Here is a 22,928-nt window from a genome sequence, read left to right on the forward strand (position 1 = left end):
TGAACCCCGATGCAATCCTCATCCGTGAACTTACCCGTATTCTGCACATGCGACCGCCGGCAAAACACCGGACACATGCGCAGGAGTCGGGGAGCCCAGGAAACTTAAAATCTCCTTGCTCCCAGCGACCAACGGTCGCCGAGAGCCTGAAGCAGTGACGGGTGGCCTCGTTGAGCTGTCCCCGGTCACGTGATAAAAAGGTAGCGATCTACCTTAGGTCGGTCTCACATGACCGGATAGGAATTACGGATTCCGCATGCGTCTGATCCGCGGTAATACGCAGATCAATCGCATTGGATTACCCAATTCCGCTCACATTAGCGGGTCGGAATTGTGTAATCCACTCGCAGAAAAGAGAACGCAGCAGGTTCTATTTTACCGCGGCTATCCGCAGCATAGAGCCCATTGTGCTCCATGGTCGCGGATATACCCGTAGCCCATACGCAACTACCTTGTATACGGGCTGCGGGAACCCGCGTCATCGCTAAGCGACGGTGCGGGAAATGCAAACAAAAAAAAGGTACTGCACATGACCGCCTGTGTGAGTAGGCAGTTATGCGCAATACATTACGCGGCCGTACGCAGGATCACAGCTGGGCTCACAGCTGGGATCCGCTGCGGGCCTCCGCAAGCGGATTCCACCCACGGCTGCGTGGGCCCGGCGTTATTCAGACCGCTACCTGTAATACGTAATTTACAAGAAGCCCCGGGAACGTTCGCCTTCCTGCAGTTCCAGGAGCAGCTTGTCGAGCGCCTTCTATGTGAGACCGCCGCACCTCATCAAGCTTACAGTGACTCACGGAACACCACTTTTTTACACCCCATACCCGCTACTGAGGTCAAGAAATGACCCCCAAAAAGCATAAGAGGAGGGGGGATACCCGGTTTTATTGCCCCATAGGCCCATTCCAACCAGCCTCCGTAATTACCCCTATCTTCGGAAATACCACACAGTTCACATTATTACTTTTATCTAAGATTTGCGAACGCCAAAAAGGGCGCGGAGTGGGTGTGGGCGGGGGGGAAATTTTAGGGAGTCAATTTTTATTCCGTTCAAATAAGCAATGGGGCCTGGGATTTATTCAGTTGTGCCCTGAAATCCAACGGGTGTTCCCTCCTTTATAGGCCGAGCCATGGGTCCTGTAAGTAGATGAGGACCACAATGGGTATGTTTCTGAACACGGGACAAACGGGGGTATCCATTTTGGGGTGAACGTCTTCATTCCTATGTACACTGTACAAAAAAACTGTTTTTAAATTTAAAAAATTGCCAAAAAAATTGAAAATCGTAACTTTTTCCTTCTGCTTTGCTTAGATTCATTCAAATATTGTGCGGTCAAAATACGCAGTACACCCCTATATGAATTCGTTAAGGGGTCTAGTTTTCAAAATGGGGTCATTTGTGGGGGTTCTCTATCGTTTTGGCCGCTCAATGACTCTATAAGTGGGCAATGGGGACTGGAATTTATTCAGTTGTACCCTGAAATCTAACGGGTATTCCTTTCATTGTAGGCCTAGCCATGTGTCCTGTAAGTGTATTAGGGCCACAATGGGTATGTTTATGAACACGGGACCAACAGGAGTATCCGTTTTGGGGTAAAAGTTGTCATTTATATGTGTGCTGTACAAAAAAAACTGTTTTTAAATTGACGCAATAGCCCAAAAAATGAAAATTGTAATTTTTTTCTTACTGCTTTGCTTAGATCTATTCACAAAATGTAGGGTTAAAATACACAGTACACCCCTAGATAAATTCGTTAAGGGGTCTAGTTTTCAAAATGGGGTAATTTGTGGGGGTTTTCTATGGTTTTGGGCGCTCAAGAACTCTACAAGTGGGCAATGGGGCCTAAAAGGACTTCAAGCAAAATTTCTGTTCTGAAAGACACTGACTACTCCTTTCATTTTGGGCCCCGTTGTGCATGCGGACATAAGATTAGGGCCACAATGGGTATATTTCTGAAAACAGCACAAACAGGGGTATCCATTTCTGGGTGCATGTCTTCCTTGATATGTGTGCTGTACAAAAAAAAGCTGTTTTTAAAATGACAGAATTGCCAAAAAAACAAAAATTCTAATTTTTTTCTTTTGCTTGGCTTAAATTCATTCAATAACTGTGGGGTCAAAATATGCAATACACCCCTACATAAATTCCTTAAGGGGTCTAGTTTTCAAAATGGGGTCATTTGTGGGGGTTTTCTATGGATTTGGGCGCTCAAGAACTCTACATGTGTGCTATGGGGTCTAAAAGGACTTCAAGCAAAATTTCTGTTCTGAAAGACACTGACTACTCCTTTCGTTTTGGGCCCCGTTGTGGACTCAGATATAATATTAGGGCCACAATGGGTATGTTTCTGAACACGGGAGAAACAGGGGTATCCATTTTGGGGGGTAAATCCTCATTTTCATGTAAACTATAGGAAAAAAATGTCTTTAAAATGATAGATTTGCAAAAATATGAAATTTTACTTTTTCTCCTTAATTGAATTAATTCTTGAAAAAAAACTGTGGGGTCAAAATACTCATGACACCCCTCAGTGAATAAACTAAGGGGTGTAGTTTTTAAAATGGGGTCATTTGTGGGGGTATCTATTATTCTGACAAACTTGAGCCTTTCCAATCTTGGCTTGGTGTAGGAAAACAAAGTGTTTCTCAAAATGCTAAAAAGTAATGTTAAATTTGTACGTCTCCTAAATGGTTAAAAAAAAAAACGAAAGTTTTTCCAATGTGCGCCCAAAATAAAGTAAACGGGTGGAAATATAAATCTTAGCAAAAATTTCTATATTATGTTTGCAAATATTTAAGATATTGCAGTTGGAAATGTGAAAAAATGACGATTTTTTTCAAAATTTTCCCAATTTTGGCGCTTTTAATAAATAAACACAAATTCTGTCGGTCTATTTTTTCCGCCTAAATGAAGTACAACATGTGGTGAAAAAACAATGTCAGAATCGCTTGGATATGCAAAACCTTTCTGGTGTTTTTCCATGTTAAAGTGACACATGTCAGATTTGCAAAATTTGGCCTGGTCATTAAGGTGCAAACAGGCTTGGTCACATAGGGGTTAACCAATACACCATTTTCATCTAAACATCCAATAGCATCTTTTGATTTTTCTTTGGCTTTTGACATACCCCCAAATCTTTTTTTTTATTGCTTTTGGCCTCTGTTGCAAGCCTTAATTCATTATTATCTTTAGCTTTTCTGACAATTGCCCTACAGTTTCGGCAGACCCCATTATATTCTTCTTTAGATATTCCCTTCTCTTTCCTTTTTGATAAACATATTTTTCTTCATTTGTAACATGTTTGTAAGTTCTGTGTTCATCCATCCTGCTCTCTTTAAATGCTTTCCATTCTTCCTTCTTTTAGGGATTGTTAACGATTGTGCTTTTAGAATCTCATTACCCAATATTTCCCCACCTTCTTGGACATTTCTGCCCTTAAGAACATCCAGCCATTGATTCTTCCCTCTTTCTGAGTTCATTAAAATCTGCCTTTCTGAAATCCAACCTTGAGGTCTGAGTTTTCTCAGGTCTTCCTCCGCTTGTTATCCAAAGTTCAAGGATCGCTTGATCACTGCCTCCTAAGGTCCCAGCCACCCTTACTCCCTCAACCATTCCCTCCCTGTTGGTAAGAATTAGGTCCAAGATAGCGGATCCTCTTGTTTTCTCTTCGACCTTTTGGAAGATAAAGTTGTCAGCAAGAGCGGATAAGAATTTGTTGGATCCATTACTTTTACCTGAGAGAGATTCCCAACAAATGTCTGGATAGTTACAATCTCCCATGATCACTATGTTGTGCTTTTTGGAGAGCTTGGCCATCTGATGTAGAAAGAGTTCATCCATATCTTCTGCTTGTCCAGGTGGCCTATAGTAAATGCCTACAACAGTGTCCTTTCTGTTGTTCTCTCCTTGTATTCTTACCCAGACAGTTTCTACCGAACTCCCAGCTCTGAAGTTTGAATCTCTGTGGAGATGAAGGTTTTCCTAACATACAACACAACACCTCCTCCCCTCTTATTAGGTCTGTTTCTTATAAATAAGTTGTATCCTTGTGTTTTCTGTAGCCAAGGGGTATGTTCACAAGGCAGAATTGTGCCTTAATCTTCTGCTTCAAATTCCACCTCAAAAAATGTCAAAATCCATGACTTTCTGTCACAATTATTGGTTTGGATCTACAATTCGAAATGCTGACGCAGAAATGATGATTTTCCCACATCGGTATTCTGCTCGCAGATTTTGCCCATTTCCTTGGCTAAATCCACATGTGGATCTCCACCAAAATCCACGGCAGGGAGATGCAGATTTGATGCAGTTTTTAAAGGCGGAATTTACGCAGAAAGTTCTGCAATGAATTCTGCCGTCTGAACAGAACGACCGGGTACTATTACATGAGCGCTGTTAACACGCTTATAACAGCGCTAATTGCTGGGCTGCACCCTTGTTGTATATTACATTATAGCTGGCATTCCCCAGCAGGCGATATATATGTATGTTACTCTCCCATCAGGAGCAAAATATCAATTAAACCTCTAGAATGTAACATTAAAAGCTGTCCTCTTTTGTTTCAAAACATCCAACACAACACAATGTCATGCGCTTACGTATTCTGAACCCTTTAAGGCAGGGGTGTTGAACCAGTGGCCCATCGGCTACATGCAGCCCAGGATGACTGAATGTGGCCCAAAGAGGAAGGGGGCCAGCACAGGCTGAATTTGGAGGAGGCGAGGCTTCAGGTAGTACCTTGCTGTAGCTTGTACAGAAGCCGAGTCAGTGGGCGGCACTTGCAGCACTGTGACCGTCGGACTTGGTCACTTCGGGTCTAGCGTGTGGCGGGGATTCTCTGTTCTGCCCTCCGAAGTCCTGACCGCTCTTGTCTAGTATCGAGATGAGGTTGACTGACAGTGGTTTCATCATGGCCAGCCAAAGCTGTGTGTCCTACTCCTAGTGTCAAAAACCGGCCTGTGGCTGTGAACTGCATGTGAGCCTGGACCGGCAAAGAGAAGGCGGCACTGACTGCAGTCTGAGTCCGTATGGCGGCAGTAACATATAATGTTAGGCTGAAGGGAGACAATGTCCATCTAGTACAGCTTGTTTTTACCCCCTACACCCGTTGTTGGTCCAAAGTCAGTGGCGGGGGTGATTTGAAAGATGATGGGCGGTTGTGTTGAGGAGAGCCACCTTGTTGTGTGGAGGAGGACACTTTTGTCCTGTTCTGGTCACCAAGAAGGTGATCACCAGCCGGGGTGCCGCAGTTGCCCAGCTGGTAATCACTTTGTGGCGCCGCGGCCAGATACACACCCAGACGGCACCAATAGTACAGTTTTTTTGTGTTTTTTTTTTTTTGTTTTTTGGTATGCAGAAATGTTGTGGAATTTGCTCCCTCTCTTTTTTGAACCAGCCCTGTACTTTTTTATAACAACGGAGGTAAAATCATACATTGTGATAAGCCCCGCCCCTGGCCACACCCATCTGTCCCTCTTTGACCCTAGGAAAGTCTGAATGCCCATGTGAAGGGGGGGGGGGGTGCGCATGTGTATTCGCCGCGCAATTCATTCCTATGGGTTGGAAAGAGATTGCTGAGCTCCTTGATATCTGCCAGTCCCACAGAATGGAGTGGCGGTTGAGCTCTATTGACATGGGGTGTGTAGACTCGCCTGTCTTAGAGTCGTAGTAGTTGGACCCTCAGCGCTCGGACATTTATCCCTACTCAGGGGAGAAATCGTTGGTGGTAAACCCCCTTAGTTGGATCCCTTAATATAACGGAGAAAGTTGTGTCTGTGTGCCTCAAGCCACAATGTGTCGGCCTTTTTCTTCATAATTCACCTTTTTCACCTCCACCTGTCGGTGTCGCTGCAGGCCAGTGAGTGTTTGTCAATCTGCTACCTAATGGTGATGCTGTCTCCTCCTATTACATTAGCGTCTTCCCTTCACCTCGCCACGTCTCTCAAGGAGCGCTGCGAACGTCTCGCTCATTAGTGTTGTCGGCGAGGAGGAAGGTCCTGGCATTGTTTTACCTGCATAATCCCAATTACCACGTCTGCAGAAATTGGCCAGCGCCAAAAAAAGGGTTAAATGACAGGAGAAACAAAGTTATATATTTTTTCTCAATAACTGCGCCATTCTTGTTTGTAGGCCTTGTCTGTTATTTCCGTTCAGCCTCACGTAAGTGGATGCCAGACAATCCCCATGGACAAGAATGACGCTGCTTTTGGAAATAAGAATAGCGGACATGTTTTCCTAAGCCGGTGTTACGAAGCGCGGTATCTCGCGCTAATGTTTTATTTACGGGATCAGATTATTCACTATAGTTCTCCGAGCCGCCAGTGAATGCGGCAGGAACGAACACGCTGCGCTCTCACATGTCAGAGGTTTTGAAGGCATCTCCCCCATCGGGTCTGGCATACAAAATGCAGAATGTCCAGATGAAAGGTCACATCTGACACTCGCGGTATTTTACCAGATGGAAGGTGTTTGGGCTCGAAAGGTCAAAATAAAGATGGAGCGGTCAGGAGAGATTTGTCTGCTATCCTCTACTGTAATCGAAAACCTTAAAATGAGGGATCAGACACGGTACGAGTACGCCGAGGCCTCTAACCTTACAGGTGGGGGGCAGTCACCGCTTTGCCTGCTGTAGCTGAAATGGGATTTTTCTTATTAAAGGGGTGGTCTGCTTTAAACAGTTTCATTTTTGTTAGGATTTATCAAAAATATGGGGGTTGGAAATCCTCTGCTGCTACCTCCAGCAAGTGTGCAGTTCTCCTGCAGCGCTTCCGCAGGTGAAGTGAGGCATTACATTGTGCCCATTGAAATCACTGGGCTGTCTGAAGCCAGATTCACATGAGTGTATTTGCGCACAATACGCAGAGAATACAACCCCTTGATTTCAATAAACTCGTTCACATGCCCAGATTTTTCCTGCACATTTAGGTCACGCATAAATAAAACCGCAGCACGGTGTATTTTCCTGCGCATTTGCACACAAAATGTCCCATATAAGTCAATGGGGATGCGCAAATTCACACAAAATACATTAGGTAATTTGTGAAACACTGTAATTGCGCAGGAAAAAGAACACCTCTTTTAGGGCTCCTGTTCACGGGCGGATCGGACCCCGCATTCGGAATACCGCAGCGGAGTTCGACTCGGTGCCCGGCCGGTGACCCCTGCATACCTGTTCAGCGTCGTCTTCTCTGTGCTGCGGATGTGCGGGCCTGCGCTCCAGCACGCATGCGCAGTACAGAGGGTGCCGCGCCATCGCTATGGCGATGCTTCGGGCATTCTGTAATGATGATTGCAGAATGGCCGCAGGACGAACGGCTTCCATTGACTTCAGTGGAAGCTGTCCGTGCGTAGCCCGCACAAAATCGCAGCATCGATTTCCACTCGTGGGAAATTGCGTTTTTACACTGCATCCCGCACCGGACGCCGCACTGCAAATCTGTCCTAACTCAGACTTATTATGGCTGGGTGCATATTTTTTTGCACGGGCAATTTTGTACGGCTAGCAAGCACAAAAGGTAGAGTAAGATACGCAGATGTGTGCGCAAAAAAGCTACATTCGTTCTGTAGATGCTACGCTCACGCACACCCAAATCCACTTAGTCATGTGATTCTGGTCTAAGGGTCTGTCCTCACAACAGACACCAGCAGCATTAGGTGGACCCCATTGATGCCACTCTGATGTCAGCAGGGTTTTTTTGCCGCACGTTTCGCATGCGTGAAATACGCAGCACTAAGCCCCCATGTATTTTTATAGGGCCTCTCATACTAGTATTTTTGCCCCACGTATTTTACTCCCGCAAAATTGCACGCATTTCCTATTTTTGGTGTTTTTAGCGTGTATTTCACACACAGACCACCCATTGAAGTGATTGGGTTGCGTAAAAAATTTAGCAATTGCACGCATAATACTGCACTTTGTCTGCCGCTTGCTATGGGGGAAAAAAGTTGGGATTTTTTACTGTGCAAAAAAAACCCGCAGCAAAAAAGAAAGCAAACGCGCACAAAAACGCATAAAAAACAGTAAAATGCTGCAAAGAGAAAAAAAAAAAGCATTGTGTGAGACCAGCCTTATGTCAGTTTCTACCAAAGTGCTCAACCCTAGACTTTAAAAATGTTCAGACGCCCCCTACCGCGATCTTGCAGGGACCTGTTCTTTATCGGGGAGCTTTTACAGGGGTCGTCTCATTACATGTTTTACCTATCATGAAGACATTCCAGCCGCGGCTGTCCCTAAAGTGTACGGTAGCAGTGGTCGCCCATCACACCAGTGCTCCATTTACTACGATGGGAGGGCACGAGGAATGTGCCCCACCGCTCCATTTGCACTCTCCAGCGGTCCCATTAAAGTGAATGAAGTAGGGGTAGTCATACGTGAGCACCCGCTACCATACGCTTTGGGATGAGCTACGGCTGGGGTTTCTGCATGACAGGTAAAACATGTCCTACATCAACCCCTCTAAATGGCGCTGTCCAGGACTTGGGATTATCTATGGATGACCTCAGGATAGGTGGTGGTCTGCTGCTCAGGATCCCCTCTGGTCAGCTGGTTCCCAGCACCGCTGTCCATACGGACACTACAGGGTGCATGATCTGAATCGGTGAGGATCCCATTCGGCATCTGCCATGGGGGGAGAGTCTGTAGCCCCCCATACACACTAGATATTTGGACTTGCATCTAATGTGTAACTTTTAATGGGTTGTGAACTCTCGGTTGCCCCCATGTAACATCTAAGGGGGGTTATCATCCACACATTGTACTATCCTCTAGTATAAAGTCATTACCCGAAGTAGCGGGCCGGCGCGCCGCAGACATTACAGCACGGGATATACATTTTGTTTTTTGACAGAGAATCAGAGCCAAAGTATCCTCTGGGTCAGCCGGCGCTCCCACAGCTAATTACTGTGATTGTAACCCACAGAGGTATGAGGCAATTAGGATGAAGAAATGGGTAATATTCCAGCGGCAGTCCATACAGAACAGAGTCAGTTAAATCTGATTAAATAGAGCACAGTGCTCCGTGGAGGATCAGCGCTGGCGGAGTTAACCCTTGTATCGCTGGATGGGGTGTAGTTTATGTAGTTGGGGGTCAGTAAGAAGGATAAAAGACAGTAAAGCAGAAATCTGTTGGCCAGGTATGGAGATAAAGAGAACAGAAGCTGCGAAAACGAACGATTGTTGTTGAGATTCTCGTGATTCAACAAGAATCTGCAAGATGGTCGAGATACATAAAAAGGGCCCTTAGAAGGCTCTAGTGATAAGTTGACCACCAAGGGTCCCGCTGCTTGGACACTAGGCAGCAGTCTGCCAGGTAATGAGCGGTGCACCTCTGTGGGTCTGGGGAATACGTGTTAAACTTTTCAGTAGCACCACCACAGGGGAAATGAAGTACTAAACAGTGCCCATTGGCATCAATGGGTTGTCTATGTAATCCAGGACAGGAGAGGTCCTCCAAAGTGAGAGATACTTTGTAGCCGCTCTACACTCTGCCCAAAACATGACGACCCTGAGCAGAGGGACCTCTCTATGAACTCAGTGTTCACTATTGGGGTGTATGGAAATGTTTTGGGTTTGTTTTTTGTTTGTTTTTTTCCCCCTACTTTAGACCCCCTCCAATCAGGACAATGGTTAATGCTCGGACATCTGGTTTGTTTCAGACACTCATTCCAGGATACATCGGCCGTCTTATGATTGTTTCACAAGTTTCATCTACTGGAAGTAATTTATAACTTTTCTCTTATTTTAGTTGGTCCTTTATCCATAAGTTTCACCAAACCACCAAGTCTGAAGAAGATCCAGTTGAAAAACCGCTATGTGACCTCCGGGGGTTACTTCAGCCCCCGACACTGCTTTGGAAGGTACAGAACCGCTGTTATTATACCACACCGGAATAGAGAGGCTCACCTCCGGATCCTGCTCTACTACCTTCACCCCTTCCTGCAACGTCAACAGCTACACTACGCCATATTTGTGGTCCATCAGGTAACCTACTTGTCTCAGTGGACTAGACCCTTGTCAACTTTTTATAGATTTCTTGGTTGAAGTTTAAGGCAGGGTTTTCCAACCCCTTTCATATTGGGGAACCCTTGGGAAAAAATTCCTGTATTACAAAAATTTTCAGGTTTTTTTTTTTTTTTTCCCCAAAAGTTAAAAAAAAAGACTAAAAACAAGTAATATGCAAGTACTTATCCATTGTTGAACTGGGGGAAAAAAAATCTTATTTTTAAGCAGAATAATATATTCAGACACCAGACTAGACCACTAAATTAATTCGCTCCAGATCCCTAAATCGAAACCAGATCGGATTGGGATGAGGGAGCTACCTATTCACATCCCCATCTTATCTACAAGGCCCTGGCCTCTCTACACGTCTTGATGCCAGTCTTCTTTGCCAGTCCAGACCTAGCAACCACTGCACTGATCCCCCTCATAGGGGCCCCATGAAATCCCAGGGTTCTGGTAAACCCCTGTTGGAAACCGCTAGTCTTGGTGGTGCGTTCCATGGGCGTAACTATAGGGGATGCGGTTGCACCCGGGCCCAGAAGCCTTAGGGGGGGCCATAAGACCTCTCTCCTCCATATAGGGAGCCCAGTACTATGAATAAAGCATTATAGTTTAGGTCCCTGTTACAGATTTTGCATTGGGGCCCAGAAGTTTTAAGTTGCACCTCTGGTGGGTTCCTTATTGTTTTTGTAGAAACCTGTTTTGTATTTTTCCGAAACTGTATTATGTACCATTTCAGGTGAATGTACTGTAGGTAAGAAGAGCATATCAAACCATATAGCCCACACTTGGGGTACTAGCACACTTCTCATAACTTTGGCTTCTTCCTGACACCATGCACCTGTTGAGGTCCCTCATAGATGTATTGGCGATCACTAGGCTCCCGAGTGCCCCCTATGACTGTTCTGTCCACTTTGAGAAGACCAGTTTGCCCCCTTGGTCCAGGAATCTCGTATTTCCAGCAGGGTGGGTCCAGCTTTCTACTCTTATGAGCTCTACTTTTAGGCTGGGTTCACACAGGGCGGATTCCCGTCGGAAATCTCGCGGTTTGGCCGCAGCAAAAACCGTGAGACTTCCACCGGGAGAACCGCCGCGGCGGCTTTGAAGCGGCCCGGCCGCTTGCTTTTTCGTTGCGGCCGGCGCTCCCATAGAGGAGAGTGCGACCGCAACAAAAATAAACAAAAAAAAAAAGTAAATAGACATGCTGCATCTTTTGAAGCCGCAGCCGCGGTTTCAACCGGATTTACCGCAGCAGATTAGCCGTCCCGTATGGACAAGGTTTCTGAGAAATCTCATCCACATGGCTGGCTAATCTCGAGATTAGCGGCCGGATTTGCCGTGGGCGGATCTGCTGCGGCAAAACCGCGGCAAATCCGCCCGCGGTTGCTAATCTCGGGATTAGCCAGCCATGTGGACGAGATTTCTCAGAAACCTTGTCCATACGGGACGGCTAATCCGCTGCGGTAAATCCGTCTGAAACCGCGGCTGCGGCCTCCCGATCCGCGGTTTCGAAAGATGCAGCATGTCTATTTACCTTTCCTTTTTTGTTTATTTACGTTGCGGCCGCGCTCTCCTCTATGGGAGCGCCGGCCGCAACGAAAAAGCATGCGGCCGAGCCGCTTCAAAGCCACCGCGGCTTAAACCGCGGCGGTTCTCCAGGAGGAAATCTCACGTTTTTTGCTGCGGCCAAACCGCGAGATTTCCGACGGGAATCCGCCCTGTGTGAACCCAGCCTAAGGCCTCATGTCCACGGGGAAAATCAGGCCCGCTATGGATTCTCCATGGAGAATCCGTAGCGGGTCCCTCCTGCCCTGCGGACATGAGCGCTAAAATTAAGAATTAACTTGCCTCTCGCCCGCTCCGGATCTTCCCTTCGCCGTGGCTTCATCTTCTCTCCGTCGCGGATGGATCTTCTTTCTTCGGCTTGGCGGATGCGCAGGGCACGTCGGTCGCGTGCATGCGCCGGCCCGAAGAAAAAAGATCCGGCCGCGGCGGAGAGAAGATGAAGCCGCAGTGAAGGGAAGATCCGGAGCAGGTAAGTAAATTCCGATTTTGGTCTCCCGCGGATCCGGACGGCTTCCATAGGCTTCAATAGAAGCCCGCGGGAGACCCACACGAAAATGGAGCATGGTCCAGATTTTTTCATGCTCCATTTTTTTAAAAATCCCTCTTATTGACCATCCGCGGGTATTTATCTACCCGCGGGCGGTCAATGCATCCCTATGGGATGCGGATCCGCGGGCAGGAGAAGAGTTAAAATCCGCTGCGGATTTTAATTCTTCTTTTGCCCGTGGACATGAGGCCTTAGAGTAGGATGCAGCGGGCTGGGACAGAAACCTTCCCTCACCCCTTCTTGAGGAAAATCCAAGTTCTCCAGAATATAAGTAGTCTTAGTCTGTATTTTTAAGGTCTGATGCAGCTTTCTTTCTGTTTTTGCCTTCACCTTGTTGCCTTCACTCCAGGAGATGTTATCAGTAGGTTCTGAGAAGGTAAGTGGAGTAGTACCATAGATGATAGCTGCTTCCTGAAAGGGGTCATCAAGAGTGTATCAGCTGGGGCCTGCCATTCAGGACCCCAGCTGAGCAGGCGCTCTCTGTCGACACCATAATACACAGGGGTCAGAGCGGTGTAGTAGCCAGCACTTGTAACTGCAGGCACAGCTTGCATTGACTTTAACCCCTTAATGACGCTGCCCCTTTTTCTTTTTCCATTTTCGTTTTTTCCTCCACCCCCCCCCCCCCCCCTTCAAAAAAATCGTAAATCTTTTTTATTTTTCCATCTACATCGCTGTATGAGGGCTTGTTTTTTCAATGGTGGTATTTTTTTTTTTTTTTTTTTTTTTTACTATACTACTTTTTTTTTTCAAAGACGTAATTTTTTTCAATTATTTTCTGCGGTCATTTTTTTTTTTTTTTTACGATTAAAAAAAACTTTGATTTCCTTTTTTTTTTTTTTTTTTACATTACTTTGACTTTAACATTCGATGCTTTGATTGCTCCTGTGGTATGACGTAATGCTATAGCATTACGTCATACTGCTTTTTGATAGGCCCAGGGCTGCCTTACCAGACTGCCTTTCAGTAGGACCCCGGCTGCCATGACACCTGCACGGCTCCCCCGATCTCACCGCGGGGGAATGTCAGAATTGACAGCGGCATTTAAATGGTTAATAGCTGCGAACACCCGCGCGGCCTATCGCGGCTATTGCCCGCGGGTGTACTGGTACGTCATTAAGCGGGAAGGGGTTAATGAGGTCCCAGCCTGCAGTTACAAGCACCAGCTAATATACTGGGGTTAGAGCAACAGTTTCCATTCCAACCCCTCTTTATTGCGGTGCTAAGAGTCGATCAACTGATCAGCAGGGTCCTGAGTGGCAGACCCCAGCAGATTAACTATTGACCTATCCTGAGGATAGGTTATCAATAGTATTTTCAGGGAAAACTCCTTTAATTCCATCCCTTAGATAAACCTTTTTTCTTTTGCATTGATGGTACCTGCAGCTTTGTAGTAAAAATATCTGTTTTTGTGGTACCTAGCAGAAAGTACTCAGTTTCCCTGCAGCACCACTGCAAGGGGAAGTAGGGTATTGCACCATACAGATGGCCTAGGTCCTCCAGAGATGCTTTTCTAGCTGTTCTGTAATCTGCCGAATAGTTCCTCATCAGGACTCTCTCCTCTACTAATAGAGAATATCCTAAGGCTGGGTTTCAACACGGTAGCTGCATGCATCAAAATCTACCCCCTACACGTGGCAGCCGAGGGCCACACAATTTTGGTAGTAATGTTTCCCTTCAACCTGCAGATTTGTGTGGCCATTGGTTTGGACACATGATCATCACAATATTGAATTTGAGCCTAATGGGCTACTTGAAATGGGTTTTCAAATCCATTTAACACCCTGGCATGCTTAGTGATGCAGTTCAGATGGAGAGGAGCATTGTGGGACAAAAGACAAAACTGGCTTTACTTTTCTCCAGTTCCAAAACTACCTTTCTTTATAAATCTAATTTTATATACTTTTTTTATTTTTGTAAACAACTCTTATCCGGAGCAATTAGGAATATTGCTTGTGTAAAGGCACATGCCCTTTAACTCTCCGAATCTTGGCTCAGTCCGTGGTGGACACATGTACGGGTTCTGGTCGAGGTAGTACAGCTGGCACTTTCCAGCCTCTCGCAGTCTATTTCCTGTACGTAAATTAATTACTCGTCTATTCTTGGCGGCTGGCAGCTGACGGGGCATCGCACCGCTCGCTGAGGATTGTATCAGAACATCATTACTTCTCCCTCAACAAATTAATCAGAATAAATACAGATAAATCACATTTTTTATTCCTGCTGATTCCGGATCTCTTGATCGAAGGTGAGTGTGAAAGGTGGGAAGTTAGCGTCATTTATTTTTATTACGTGCTTGGAGCGCACGGCTTTTATTAGATGCCTCCTATCGCCTTTCTGAGTCTTTGTACCACTGATGCGGGATTGAAGAAATTGAAGACCTTCCCAGATGCAAACAGGTGCTGGATTATGATAACATCTATTCAGAATTGCTGGACCTATCTAAGTGAGGCATACCACACAACTGCAGTGGGGGCTCATTGTGTGAGGTGGCCCAACACTGGAGCTTGCTGCCGGCAGCGGCCACGGGGGGGGGCGGCGGAGCTTGCTGCCGGCAGCGGCCACGGGGGGGGGGGGCGGCGGAGCTTGCTGCCGGCAGCGGCCACGGGGGAGGGCGGAGCTTGCTGCCGGCAGCGGCCACGGGGGGGAGGGCGGAGCTTGCTGCCGGCAGCGGCCACGGGGGGGAGGGGAGCGGAGCTTGCTGCCGGCAGCGGCCACGGGGGGGAGGGGAGCGGAGCTTGCTGCCGGCAGCGGCCACGGGGGGGAGGGGAGCGGAGCTTGCTGCCGGCAGCGGCCACGGGGGGGAGGGGAGCGGAGCTTGCTGCCGGCAGCGGCCACGGGGGGGAGGGGAGCGGAGCTTGCTGCCGGCAGCGGCCACGGGGGGGAGGGGAGCGGAGCTTGCTGCCGGCAGCGGCCACGGGGGGGAGGGGAGCGGAGCTTGCTGCCGGCAGCGGCCACGGGGGGGAGGGGAGCGGAGCTTGCTGCCGGCAGCGGCCACGGGGGGGAGGGGAGCGGAGCTTGCTGCCGGCAGCGGCCACGGGGGGGAGGGGAGCGGAGCTTGCTGCCGGCAGCGGCCACGGGGGGGAGGGGAGCGGAGCTTGCTGCCGGCAGCGGCCACGGGGGGGAGGGGAGCGGAGCTTGCTGCCGGCAGCGGCCACGGGGGGGAGGGGAGCGGAGCTTGCTGCCGGCAGCGGCCACGGGGGGGAGGGGAGCGGAGCTTGCTGCCGGCAGCGGCCACGGGGGGGAGGGGAGCGGAGCTTGCTGCCGGCAGCGGCCACGGGGGGGAGGGGAGCGGAGCTTGCTGCCGGCAGCGGCCACGGGGGGGAGGGGAGCGGAGCTTGCTGCCGGCAGCGGCCACGGGGGGGAGGGGAGCGGAGCTTGCTGCCGGCAGCGGCCACGGGGGGGAGGGGAGCGGAGCTTGCTGCCGGCAGCGGCCACGGGGGGGAGGGGAGCGGAGCTCGCTGCCGGCAGCGGCCACGGGGGGGAGGGGAGCGGAGCTCGCTGCCGGCAGCGGCCACGGGGGGGAGGGGAGCGGAGCTCGCTGCCGGCAGCGGCCACGGGGGGGAGGGGAGCGGAGCTCGCTGCCGGCAGCGGCCACGGGGGGGAGGGGAGCGGAGCTCGCTGCCGGCAGCGGCCACTGGGGGGGGGGCGGAGCTCGCTGCCGGCAGCGGCCACTGGGGGGGGGGCGGAGCTCGCTGCCGGCAGCGGCCACTGGGGGGGGGCGGAGCTCGCTGCCGGCAGCGGCCACTGGGGGGGGGCGGAGCTCGCTGCCGGCAGCGGCCACTGGGGGGGGGCGGGACTGTGTCCACAAAAGTCAGAACTAATTAAAATATCGCAGCATTTATCCCGCATGGTGAGGGCCATAAAAATGCAAAATGACAGAATTGCGGGGGGTTTTTTGTGTAATTCCGGCTCCTAAAAAAAATATTGAATAAAACGTGATCAAAAAGACATTATATTTTTGCAAATGGTAGAAATAACAACTACAGCTCACCCGGCGAACAATGAGGTTTTCACAGAGCCCAGTCACCAAAAATATTAAAAAGTTACAGGTTTCAAAATATGGTGACGGAAAGCAATTTTTTAGTTAAAAAAAAAAAATCTTTACTTTTTTAAAAGTAGAAAAATATTAAAAGCGCTATGTTTGGTACTGCTGTAATCGTACGGACGAAGTTCATGTGACATTTTCTACTGCATTCCGAACGTTGTAAAAGTTATTGTGGCGATAGCCGAGCCGCGAGCGCTCCGATATTTCTGTCAGCCGCACTGAAATGAATGGTACGCCGACGGCGCGGGCTCGGCCAGCATTCATTATGAGGTCACTGCGGAGGGAGAAGTAACTCCAACAGTGACAGGCAAAGTGGGGACACTGGACCCCCTGTCTAGAGATTGGTGGGGGTCTTACCATTGAGATCCCACCAATCAACAGGTTATCGCCTATCCTGTGCATGGGGCATAGCTTGTAATCTTGGAACAACCCCTTTAACAAATGAAAACTGGCGTACAAACAAGCCCAGCTTGCATAAATAAATTTACAACTTTTTGCAATGTGCGTCGTCTCGCGGCACTCTTGCACAAGGGGCGTGGCTAGTTGGAAGGGGGCGTGGTCACTTCAGTCTGACAGATTTATGTATTATTCGCAACAGAAACAAATCTACTGCAGCCGAGATCTCTTTAGGCGCACAGATGACCCTGATATTTGCGTAACCTATGAAGCTTTGTGCGCCTCTTTGTACATTTAGACGCATTGTGCATGAATGGGCGTTATAAGCCTCGCATACAAAACCCCGCTTATAATATGTAGTGTACATGTGAGAGGGAGAAGGCTGTGCAGATAACGGATATACAGCGTCAGAGGTATTTATCATCTGCTTTGGCTTTTATGGACGGTAAAAGTCCATCATATTTCGGGTGGGGGAGGGGGAGCTGTAGTTTGTTTATACGCACCAAATTCCTCCCATAACTTTTACTGGCCGTTTAGTGGATAATAAAGCTTTCCTTTATTCCCTGCGCTCAGTGATAAATCCCAGTAAAGATAACAATGTTTCGCTCTCCTTTCCTTCCCCTCGTAATGGTCCGTGAAATAGTCACCGCTTCCATTACACCACAAGACAGATTCTCTCCCATTTCCCGGCTAACCGCAACATTTATCTTTACAGGCAGGAAACGCAACATTTAACCGGGCTAAGCTCCTGAACATCGGCGTGAGAGAGGCGCTGCACTACGACGACTGGGACTGCTTAATATTGCACGACGTAGACCTCGTTCCGGAGAACGACCACAACCTGTACATATGTGACGACTCGTACCCCAAGCATCTCTCCAGCGCCATGGACAAGTTCCAGTACAGGTAACCCATGGCATGGCGCAGGTCAAAAACCACTCGCCTCTGACCTATGCAGCTAGAATACAGATGTAGCAGAGCTGAACTTGTGATTGGCTGCATCTCTTGTGCCCTGTGATGCATCACCAAGATATGCATGTTGGACAGTCGCTCTAAATGATAAACTTGCCTTGTGTTCATTATGCATTCAGTAAACAGGGCGTTTGCAAAGTCTTCAGACCCTTTAACTTTTTTTTTTTTTACATTTTCTTATGTTGCGGCCTTGTGCAAATTAAAAAATAATTTAAAGTGTTTACCCCTCATTCTGCACTCCATTCCCCATAATGGATGCCACCACTAGGCTTCACTCTAGGGATGGTATCGGCAGGTGATGAGCAGAACCTGGTTTCCTCCAGACAAGTCTTAGAGGCCAAAAAGTTCCATCAGACCAGAGAATCCTGTTTCTCAGTGTCAGAGTCCTTTAGGCTCTTCTTGGTAAACTCCAGGCAGCATTCATGTGTCTCTTACTGAGGGGGCTTCTTTCTGGCCGCTCTACCTTGAAGCCCAGATTAGTGGAAGCTGTAGTGATGGTTGACCTTCGGGAAGTTTCTCCTATCTGCACACAGGATCTTTGGAGCTCAGCCAGACTGACCATTGGGTTCTTGGTCAACTCTTTTATCAAGGCCCTTCTTCTGATTACTTGGGTTGGTGGGTCGGCAGCTCTAGGAAGAATCCCGGTTGTTCCCAATGTCTTCAATTTAAAGGGGTTGTCCCGCGAAAGCAAGTGGGGGTATACACTTCTGTATGGCCATATTAATGCACTTTGTAATGTACATCGTGCATTAATTATGAGCCATACAGAAGTTATTCACTTACCTGTTCCGTTGCTAGCGTCCCCGTCTCCATGGTGCCGTCTAATTTCAGCGTCTAATCGCCCGATTAGACGCGCTTGCGCAGTCCGGTCTTCTCCCTTCCGAATGGGGCCGCTCGTGCCGGAGAGCTGCTCCTTGTAGCTCCGCCCCGTCACGTGTGCCGATTCCAGCCAATCAGGAGGCTGGAATCGGCAATGGAGCGCACAGAGCCCACGGTGCACCATGGGAGAAGACCCGCGGTGCATCGTGGGTGAAGATCCCGGCGGCCATCTTACTAAGGTAAGTAAGAAGTCGCCGGAGCGCGGGGATTCAGGTAAGTACTGAACCGTTTTTTTTATTTTTAATAACATGCATCGGGTTTGTCTCGCGCCGAACGGGGGGGCTATTGAAAAAAAAAAAAACCCGTTTTGGCGCGGGACAACCCCTTTATTAGATTTATGGAGGCCGCTGGGCTCTTGGGAACTTTCAGTGCAGCAGAAATGTTTTTGGTTTGGGCTCTGATATGCATTGTGAGCTGTAAGACCTTATATAGGCAGGGGGGTGTCTTTTAACATTATGCCCAGTCAACTGAATTTACTGCAGGTGACTCCAATCAAGGTGAAGAAACATCTCAGAGATGATCACGAGAAATGGGAGGCCACCAGAGATAAACCTCAGGTGTCGTACCGAAGGGCGTGAATACTCATGTCAAAGCAAAGTGTTAGAAAACTTTGTAAGTTTTTCATTACTAGAAAAACTAACATTCTGTTCTCACTTTATCATTATGGGGTATTGAGTACAGAATGAAGGGGAAACGCTTGAATTTTTTTTTTTTATTTACACAAGGCCACAATGTAACACAATGTAAAAAAGCTTTCCAAATCCATAGTATGTACTGTTAGGACAGAGTAAGCACCAGAGCCGCTCCGAAACTAATGCCTCGTATCTTACTAGTTTGGCACACCATGTCTGAAGCGGATGTTGGCTCTATAGCCATAGAATGTGAACTCTCCCACCCATATCCATAAAATGTTGTTGCTGTGTGACAGATGGCTGCAGAGGGACCGTCTGAAAAATGGCGTCTGACACGAAAGGGCGTATAAAGCAATGATGTGTAGCAAAATTTCTCTACGAGGAAAAAAACTGCACCCATCGATATTCAACGCTTGCTGAATGTTCACGGAGGCCAAGCGATGGAATTTAACCCGGCGAGGCGGTAGGTGACGCGTTTCACGTAGTTGTTGAAGGACCTGTTCCAGACGGCCATGTACAGCTGTAACGTAACAAAATGAAGAGCGTCTCGATCAGCTCACCCACGTGTTTTTGGTGGATTACGACCAGCGTGAGGAGCGGCGTATTGGCGTCAATGCTTGGGAGACGATCACTCAATTTGAGCTGATCGAGGCGCTCCTACGTTCGCTGTGTGACAGTTGTACGTGGCCGTCTGGAACGCGGCTCGTCTTTCATGTCACTGTCATCACTATTTAAATGCGCCACTCACCGCCTCACCGTGCTAACATCCACTGTTTCAGCAAGCGTCGATGAATGCCAACAGGTGCAGTTTTTTTCCGCAAGGAGAAATTAAATTACACGATTTTTGCTTTATACGTGCTTTCATGTCAGACGGTCCCTTCGCTGCCATCTGTCAGACGGCAGCAACATTTAACGGCTATTGGCGGGAAGGTTCAAACTATTACCATGCTGCCAACATCCGCTGCTGGCATTGTATGCCAACGTAATACAATAGCAGTTTCTGAGCGATGGGCATAAAATATGAATTAACACCACAAGCGCACGGCTATATTGGGCTTTTGGGACAAGGTCATTGTTTTTTCCGTTTTTTCATCACTGCTTTCAACAGCCATCACTTTTTATTATATTTGTGGACGCCGTCTTGTGTAAGCTTGTTTTTTGCAGAATGAGTTGAATTTTTTGTTTAGTGACATAATTTTGCCATACAGATAATGTTGTTAATTTGGGGGGGGGGGGGGATGAAAAAACAGCAACAATTCCAATACTTTATTAGTTTTGTTTTTACGGAGTTCACTGCGCGGTATAAATGACCAGAGGATTTTATTCTTTTGGGTCCGTACGATTACGGCGATACCAAATGTGTGTCGTTTGTTTGTGTCATTGTATTTCGAGTGCCACAACTTTTTACTCGTTCTGCCGTCAGAGCTGTGAAGGCTTGTTTTCTGCAGAACGAGTTGCAGTTTTTAATGGTGACATACGAATCATTGATTTACGTTTATTCCTACTTTAGAAGGGTGGATGATCAAAAACTGCTATTCCTTTTTTTTGTTTAAAAATAAATAAAAATTTATGGCAACTATTATGTGGGATGAATAGTACATTAGTTTTATGGCACAAGTCATTACGGTTGCAGTGATGCCAATTATACATACACTTTTTTGTTTTTGTTTTGTTTTTTCTACATTTTTATTTTAGCCCCACTAGGGGACTTAAACATATGACGGATTGATGGCTTCAGTAAAGTAGCACAATGGTGCACAGACAGGCAACATTTGGCAGGGCTTAATAGGCTTACACAGATTGCAGACCTGGGGGCTTTCTTTAGGCCTTTGACTGCCATGTTAATCTATCTGCACCTCGCGATTGTGCTGTGGGGGTTCCTGTAGGGCAATGGAGGAAGTCCTTCCCTCTGTGTTACTGTTTAGCTGATATTAACTGTAATATCTGATGGGCCAGGATCTACGTTATCGCCAATATTGGCCATTGCAGCGTAGTGTCCTCTATAATGCATAGCTAACACCCACTACACAGCTCCCACATCTGCAGCATATCTGTGCCATACGTTTATGCTGTCAGCACTTTATGGCAGGTGTTACGAAAGAGGTTAATAGAATCCCATATTCAAATTACTAGATTGGTGAATTCTAGGGGGTCATCATCTATAAGGGTGGAGAGCGTCTCTTAATTTGGAGGACCAAGCACATCCTTAAATTACAATCTATGGGTATCAAAGAGCATCGTGCAATGCTTCATTTCACCTGTGGGAGTGCTGTAGGGAAATTGCACACTTGCTAACAGGTTCCTCCACAGATAACAGCTGATCGCCCGTGGTCATCCTGTGGTCAGCTTACTGTCACTGGACCTTTCTAATAGAAATGAGTTGTCCTGACCCTTTTTTTATCACTCAGCAAGTTTACAACAAATCGTCACACCTTAGAAGATCTCACTAGAGCAAAGTGTCGGGATGAGGACCCCTATATTAGGGTGAGAAAGCTAGATTCTCCACACTGGTAGATTCTCATCTTATAGTGCCCTCTTGTGGACATTTGTATAACTCCAGATTAGTTTCAAAAATTGTCAGGAAAAACACATTCTACATTCTTCTATTTCTTACATGTGATCAGACTGACGGATGAGGGTCAGTTAAGGCAAGTTTGACTTCTGCGCTAGAAGCTCGTCGCAGATATGGAAGAAAAAGCATGGCATGCAGCACTCTCTCATCCAGTAAAATGCTGAGTGGAAACTGAAGGGACCCCATTATAGTCAATAAGGGTCTGCTTTGAAGCTGTTTGGTTCCATCATAAGACGGATCCGTTTGGCCAGGGAATTCCCCTTTCCTACTGCTCAAACGGAGCCGCAAAACAAAACTCCCGACGCAGATGTGAAAGCCGCCTAACTTTTCCAAAGTATTACATGTTTTGCAATACTACATCTGTCTCTTGGTGCCCTCTAGTGGACATTTTATTTCTGGCGCTGTAAAATGTGCCTTTTCATAGGATTAAATGCTGGAATGATTCTCCGAATGGTATGAAAAATGCAGAAAATGTGGACAGCGCTCCGTAATGTCAAATACCCACTAACAGATGTGCCCACTGGAGGCAAAACCCACATGCAGAGGTAAGAAAGAACAGGACTTGCGCGGAGGATCCCAAAAGGAACCTTCCACTAGCACCCAGATGTCCCAGGTCGCGTATGGATCCAGGATGGACCTCTGAAACCACTCTTGATCCTGAAGTCCCAGGAAAGCTAGCCTGGGGAGTTTATGCCCATTTAACAAACCAGCGGCAAACAGAAGAATTGAATCATAAATCCAGAAAAAGACAACCCCCCCTGCGCTCCTTCATGTCTGTATCCAGGTGACCACCAAAATATCCAATTTCAATTCTTTTTATTGTATCACACAAAAGGCAGGTACAGAATGCAATGCGTTTCAACACTCCAAAGGCGTCTTTATCAAGCATAACAAGCATAGTACACTTATGCAGTCATGTGATTCTGGAAGTAGAAGGTGGGGACCTCCGCCGGCCGTGATTAGAGACCACATCTGTAGGTGTAGGGAGAAAGATATGGAAGTGTATTTGTGTATTAGGTTTGTTGTTCTTGATAAAGATGCCTTTGGAGAGTTGAAACGCGTTGCATTCCGTACCCGCCTTTTGTATGGAGTTCTTAGCCCAAAACACTCTTATGTCAAATCAGTTTTCCCCATTGAAATGAATTGAAACGCCATTAATCCGTTCCGGACCTCCCCAAAACATGGCAATTTTTTTGGTACGTGTTTTTAAAGAAGAAAAAAAATGTATTTATAAATAACGAATATTGTATAAAAACCCAATACAATAGCATGTACTGCAATAAACTGGTTTTATGAAGTACAATGTACAGCA

The 22,928-nt window shown here is 47.5% G+C and overlaps 1 protein-coding gene across 5 annotated transcripts in view; it reads left to right on the plus strand.

The window, feature by feature from the left end:
• Window positions 1-22,928, plus strand: part of LOC136625280 (beta-1,4-galactosyltransferase 3-like) — a 58,663-nt gene that overhangs the window by 25,865 nt on the left and 9,870 nt on the right. For all 5 annotated transcript variants that reach the window (XM_066599353.1, XM_066599354.1, XM_066599355.1 and 2 more), the window contains 2 exons: window positions 9,748-9,983; window positions 17,277-17,467. In XM_066599353.1, coding sequence (XP_066455450.1) covers window positions 9,748-9,983; window positions 17,277-17,467 — 427 coding nt within the window. The remainder of the gene's footprint in view (window positions 1-9,747; window positions 9,984-17,276; window positions 17,468-22,928) is intronic.

This window comes from Eleutherodactylus coqui, chromosome 4 (genome assembly GCF_035609145.1).
Source record: "Eleutherodactylus coqui strain aEleCoq1 chromosome 4, aEleCoq1.hap1, whole genome shotgun sequence".
Classification (NCBI taxonomy): Eukaryota; Metazoa; Chordata; class Amphibia; order Anura; family Eleutherodactylidae; genus Eleutherodactylus; species Eleutherodactylus coqui.